Source organism: Cebus imitator, unplaced genomic scaffold (genome assembly GCF_001604975.1).
Source record: "Cebus imitator isolate Cc_AM_T3 unplaced genomic scaffold, Cebus_imitator-1.0 Scaffold512, whole genome shotgun sequence".
NCBI classification, from domain to species: Eukaryota; Metazoa; Chordata; class Mammalia; order Primates; family Cebidae; genus Cebus; species Cebus imitator.
The window spans coordinates 1,382,306-1,389,072 of NW_016107827.1; the positions used below are offsets into that span (position 1 = coordinate 1,382,306).

At 55.0% G+C, this 6,767-nt stretch overlaps 1 protein-coding gene across 1 annotated transcript in view; it reads left to right on the forward strand.

Moving 5' to 3' along the window:
• Positions 1-2,558, forward strand: part of TPO (thyroid peroxidase) — an 85,082-nt gene extending 82,524 nt beyond the window's left edge. Inside the window, exon 16 of the mRNA XM_037733295.1 lies at positions 2,196-2,558. Within this exon, the coding sequence (XP_037589223.1) occupies positions 2,196-2,340 (145 nt within the window). The 3' untranslated portion in view covers positions 2,341-2,558. The remainder of the gene's footprint in view (positions 1-2,195) is intronic.
• Positions 2,559-6,767: the final 4,209 nt, after the last annotated feature.

Here is a 6,767-nt window from a genome sequence, read left to right on the forward strand (position 1 = left end):
GATGCCAGGCTCTTCTCTCTCCACAGTCACAATGCCAGGCTTTTCTCTCTCCACAGTCACAATGCCAGGCTCTCCCCCCCTTCACAGTCACAATGCCAGGCTCTCCCCTCCACAGTCACGATGCCAGGCTTCCCCCTCCACAGTCACAATGCCAGGCTCCCTCCCCTCTCCACAGTCACAATGCCAGGCTCTCCCCCCTCCACAGTCACAATGCCAGGCTCTCCCCTCCACAGTCACAATGCCAGGCTCTCCCCCCTTCACAGTCACGATGCCAGGCTCTCCCCCCTTCACAGTCACGATGCCAGGCTCTTCTCTCTCCACAGTCACAATGCCAGGCTCCCTCCCCTCTCCACAGTCACGATGCCAGGCTCTCCCCCTCCACAGTCACGATGCCAGGCTCTCTCCCAATAGCCGCACGTGTGTCTCCCACAGGACAGGTGCTGGCACTAAAGCGACACTGCCCATCTTGGAGACAGGCGGCGTGGCTCCCCAGCTGAGACGCAGGAAGCCCCGGGCCGTGGGGACAGCTCAGGCTCAGGACTCGGAGCAGTGGGCCAGCCTGGACCTCTCTAGGCCGCACCGTGCCGTGTGTTTCTGTGGCCGTGGCGGGGCTGGGGAGGAGCCGGGCACTGGAGCCGCTCTGCGGAGGCTCCAGCATATTTCTGTTTACTCTGTGGCTCTGGCCCGATCTGCACCTTCCTCCTGGAGGTTTTACTTACAAGCTAAGGACAGTGAGTCGGATGTGAACCTGCTTTCCAAAAGCACACACAGGGGGACAGGAATGAAAGTGCCTCCATTTTACAAACGGTCCCAAACTAGGGGCTGCCTTTAGGCGTCTGCGTCCACTTAACCTGAGGAGTGGCTGTGAGCACAGGAGAGAGGGAGAAGCTCACACAAAGTGCTGACTTTTAAATTCTAACTTTTGAGTGGAATGCTTATCATCAGTGTGGAAAAGTGTGCGTTTTGCCGCCTCTACCTTGTATGCAGAACCCCAAGTGATGCCATATGAAAAAGTCACTTGCGTAAGTTTGACTTTTGAACTTAGAGAAGCAGAGAGCAGAACAGGGGCCTCCGGGGCAGGGAGAGAGGCTGGTCACAGGCACGAGGTCTCATCAGGAGGAGGACGCCTCAGACCTACTGCGCGGTGTGGGGCACATGCCTCATCATCGGTGCGTGATTCAAAACTGCTGAAACCATAGGGGAGCAGTGGCACAATCACAGCTCGCTGAAGCCTCGAACCCCTGCTCCAGAAATCCTCCTGCCTCAGCCTCCCAAGTGGCTGGGCTACAAGCACTCACCACCATGCCTGGCTAATTTGTGAACTTTTTGCAAAGGTGGGATCTCACTGTACTGGGCAGGCTGGTGCTGAGCCCTCAGGCCCAAGAGATCCAAGAGTCTGAAATTCCCAAAGTGCTGGGACCATGCCCAGACCCTAAAATAATAGGTTTTAAACGTTCTCAGTGCCAAAAAAATATTCAAGGTGATGTTAATTAACTTGATGTAATCTCTCCATAGGGTGAACATATGAAAACCATGTTTAAAATGTAAATAGAGGCAGTTATTATTTGTCAACTAAAAACACAAATTTTAATTTAAACAAAGTCACTTGCCTACATTAGGGGGCAGCCAACATGATCAGACTCCCTTACAAAATCCAGTGTGAAAGAAGACCCCGTCCTCGGGACAAGCAGAGCCAGGGTCGTTCTGCTGAGAGCAAGTTCATCTTTGCACCTGGCTCCCACGCAGGGAACCAAAAATACCTGCCCTGGGAGGGACGCTCTTTGTGAATTTAATGCACCCAGGATGCCTATTACAGCCACAGCAGGGGCAGTGCTTCCCCAGGACCCCTAGTTAGCCTGAGTGACGCCAGCGGCAAGGGCGGGCATCTGTGCGTCCGTCTGTGGTCGAGGGGATCTGTGTGCTCAGCACGGTGTCTTCCTGAAGGATCCCAGATCCCGCTCTGTGGTCAGGAGCCTTTGCCACGTGGATCCTCTGTGGCCTCCTGCAAACAAATGTTCATCCTGGAGCCAGGAACTTCCCTGCCGGCGTGACAAGGAAGAAGGATGGCCCATCTCACCGGCGGACCTTTGTGGAAACAGCTCCCGTCCAGGCCCTTCTGTCCCGTATAAAGTGTGTGCTGTTCCTGGGGCAGTCAAAATTCAGACGTTATTAATGTTTGATCTGCGTTTTTGCAGGACGGTGCCAGGAAGGAAGGCTGGGACACCCACAGGCTGCCGAGAGCCCTCTGAGGGCAAACTGGCACCGACACTGAATCCCGGAGAACAGCTTCGTGTACCCAAAGTAACCGGTATGACTGTTTCCCAAACACAGGCAAATTAGCGTCATGTTGTACTTACTCTCAGCACAGACGAATAAATACTGTCACTGCATTTGTCCAGCCTTTTCTTGTAAACATTGCCTGATCTGTTCCTTCCGGAGCCTTGCCATTACAGTGTACTGATAGGTGACACGTCTTTACTTATGAACCCTGGAAACGTCACTCTTGCCGTCATCCTGTCTCCACCTTCTGGCATCTCCCATGCTGTGTTCCCCTTCACGCTTCCACACCCCCATGCCCGTCCCCAGGTGCCCACATCGGGCTTCCCTCTTCTCCTGGAAAGAGCACTCCTGGCTCCTGCAGGGCCACCGGGAGGAGGAAAGGGATTCTGTGGGAGAGGCTGGAGCCTTAAGGACCGATGAGGCAAAGTGACTTGTCTCATGGTCCAGAGATTCACCAACACGTGAGCCTCAGACCCGAGGCTTCTTGTTTCCAGCCCTGTGGCATGCTCTTCTCACTCCCTCCTTGTCCCCTCACTCACGGGGAATGCAGCTGTGATCCCGGAGGGAACCCCTCGCTGACTCAGCGTCCTCATTTCACACGTGAAGCAGCTGAATTCCAGAGAGCTGGCTCCCAACCCGGGCACCCCTCAGCCACACCCAAGGAAACAGGCAGGCTTCCTTCTGCACTGAAAGCAAAGGCAGACACATCTGTTGGAGTTCTACCTGCCCTGAGAGAAAAGGGTGTTACTAACTCATGGATAGAAACAGACCCTCTAGGCAACGCTGAAGGACCCTGCAGCGATGGGGACAGCCGCACAGGAGGGCTGAGTGCTCTGCCTCAGGGTGTTTTATGCAGCTGTACTGTTGTGTAAACCACGGTGGCCCCAGAATACCAGATGGTGGCTTTCCCTAGGCGCTAGGCCATCCTGTCTGTGTTCCCAAACTCTTCATTTGTTCATGTAAAACTCATTAACGATTTCATAATTAAAACAATATTAAAAATATCCTGGCAAACTTCACGATTGCCCTTATTGCACCTGCAAGCAGTCCATCCTCACACTGCCGTGAAGAACCACCCGAGACAGGGTAATTTATAAAGAAAAGAGGCTCCACGGGCTCCGGGTTGCGCAGGCTGTGCAGGAGGATGGTGCTGGCCCCTGTCAGCTTCGCGGGAGGCCTCTGGAAACAATCATGATGGAAGGGGAAGGAGAAAGGGGGGGGGTGCCCACAGAAACCAGCAGATCGCGGGAGACTCACTCAACTGCCCGGGATCCAGAGGGACGGTGCTGGACCCTCCTGAGAAGCCCACACCGTAATCCCACCGCCCCCCACCAGGTGCCTCCTCCAACCCTGGGAATGGCAGTTCCACGTGAGGCTGGGCGGGACACAGCTGGGCCATATCCACTGCCAGGGAAGGGACAGGGCCCAGTGTCTGCAGAGGAGTTGCCTAGAGTCCCCATCCACGGGCGGGGAGAGACGGAAATCGCAGGAACACACAGCCCATCAGCACCCGTGCCGGGCAGAGAAGGGAGGTGGCCGCCGGCCTGCGGATCATTTCCACGAAGGGAGTACAGGCCTCCTGCCACTTCCAGCAGCTGCTCTGCCGCGCACCAGGCCACGCGGACGGGGAGCGGTCTTCCTTCCACCTCTGAGCTTCCTGCTGACGCCGAAACCGGGAACCCTTGCTTGATGCGGTGCCTGCGTACCTCTGCCCTCTAGGATAGACGGAGGAGCAGTGCAGTATAGTGATGGTTATCGTCAGGCCTCTACCTGGCCAGCTGCAGGGAAGTCAGCTGGCTGATGAGGCCTGGCCTCGCCTCTGTGAGCTGTCTTGGAGGACACTGGGGTGTGAGTCAGCAGACTGAAGGGAAAGACGAGCCTGAACGTAGGGTGGGCACCATCGCATCCCGGGTAGAACTAGAAGGCAGCTCTGTCTCTCTCTCAGCCAGGACAGCCTCCTCCCTCCTGTGGACATCAGCACTCAGCTCTCAGCCTTTAGACTTTGGGCTTGCAGCAGTGCTCTCTGCCTGGGCTCTCAGACCTTCAGCCTTGGGCTGAGTCAGGCCATCCTCTTCCCTGGCTCTGAGCCACAGGACCAGCATCCCAGAGTCTCTGGCTCAGAGGCAGCCTGTCATGGGACTTCTCAACGTCCATCATCACGTGAGGCAGTTCTCCCACTAAGTACCCTCTTATCCATCCATCCATCTAGCTTTCTGTCTGTCTGTCTATACATCTACATACCTATCTAGCCTGCTGGTTCTGTCTCACTGGAGAACCTGGACTATGATGATACACATATCTTAAGCGTCCCGGCATAATCACGCATCGATGGCTCCCGACCTTGACCATCCCGGATGACGGGGTCAGCCTCAGTTCAACTGCACCGTCTTCACAGCACTGCCATCCTGACACTCCCTGGGGTCACAGAGTTTTAGGGTATTAGTTACTTTATGGGATAATGATCCTGGTTGATCTGCCGCCAGGATTTGGAATGATTTTGCCAACTCTTGATGTATTTAAAGATCTCACTTAGAAGCCCGCGCCTGGCTGAGCACACGGGGAGTCGGCCGGCTTCCATCCCAGGCCCCTCTGTGTGTGTCACGGCCGCTCACTGGCATCATGTCTGTTGGGCCATTCACAGGAGAATTCCAGGCAACCCGGCAGCAGCCTTGGCCTCTTCCTGGGATAACTGACTCCGTGATGCGAGCCCTGTCGCCCACCCCAAGGTCACTCGGTACAGCCCCTTGATTCTGGAGAGAAGGAAGCTTAGCTGCAGGCACTGGAGGTGAACTGCTCAGGGTCATGTAACAAACTGAAGTTCAGGGTGAAATGAACACAGTTCACGTCAGCACTCGGTAGGACCCCTCACCCTGCCACGGCACACGGCTCCGTCATCTCCACCCGGCCAGGATGGCCCAAAACTGTGTTTCTATTTGAGTGGCTGTTTCTTCCTTATTAAACGTTCTGCTATTCGTAAATGACTCTGGCCAAATTAATCGGAGCCACATGGCCTGCTGGCCTTGGAATAGCCCTTCCTTGTGAAGGTTGCACACATTGGGATACATTGGGACACGTTGATCCAGCAGTCACTCAGGAGCCGGGGTTCTGAGTGCAGGGGGTCCGACGAGTCATGAGTATCTCACCGAGGGTGTGATTTCTGAGTGAATTGGCCTTTCCTTCTTGAAAAAGAAAAAGGGGAATTTTATCCCAGCAAATGCAGGTTTCCATGGGTGGACCCTGCCACCTGCTGGGCGACGTGGGAATCGGCAGAAGCACCACTGTCCCTGACCGGCATCTCCGTTCAGCTCAAGGAGCACACGTGTCTGTTCGATGCCAGTGCCGGAAACATTTTATTATTTCACTTTTTGAGTTTTTCATGCTTATAGTGAAACATCACCACTTTCTCACTCAGCTGTGAATGTGAGGAGCCTTGCGCCCCGTGGGCTTACTGAGCTCTGGAATAAGGGAGAGGCTCTCACGACATCCATGTCAGCAACAGCTTCACAGATGCCTTCTCAAAAGCCCAGCCCGGGACACGTGCACTGCTCATTGCGTACGAACTCACCCACTTACCCGAGCGCCCACATAGGGCCGACGGTCGATAGGTGTGACAGGAAAGGCCGGGGAAGGAGAAAGGCTGGAAGACGCTGCCTCCACACCTGCAGGCAGCCACAAGGTTCAGTGAAGGGTGTCCGGCCAGACAGAGCCTCCGTGATCCGCAGCTTTCCCGACAAAGTATGCTCCCTGGGAAGAGGGTTTCTGTAGGACGCGAGGTGTGGCCTGGGACTCAGGGGTGTGCGTCCTCCCTGTGAACAGACAGATGAAGCAGAAACTCCAGACAGAGGAAAGCATGGCCTATGAGGAAAGCCTTCTGGGGACGAGGCACACGTGGAGATGCCAGCACATGAGAGGGTTTGGGAGAGGGTCCTGGTCTCTTTGCTCATGACTGCCTGCAGCCAAGAATGCAATCTGCAGTTAGGGCCTAGAACTGGGGGGCAGGAGGAGCACTACACCTGGAGTTAGGGGAAGCATGATCCCTGGGAGCAGGGGGAGCACTATTCCTGGGGGGCAGGGAGGAGCACTATTCCTGGGGTTAAGGGGAGCACGATCCCTGGGGGCCAAGTGAGGAGCAGGATCCCTGGGGTTAGGGAGAACATGATCCCTGGGGGCTGGGGAAGCACTGTTCTCATGGTTGGGGCAGTACTAGGCCCCAATCCTAACTCTGCATTTTAAATAATCAATATTTATTGCCAAGAAGAGAGACAGCTCTCAATAACTGTGATATCCTGTGATCAGTGAAATAAGTGTGTCATGTGAGTGTATCAATAAGCATTACACACACAGAAAGACACTCAAAAGTACTTACACTGCCCACTACACACACACACACACACACACACACACAGCCAAAAATCACTCACACCACTTACCCCCCCACACACACCACATTACACACAGCCCCCCACCAAAAATTACCCTACCCACCA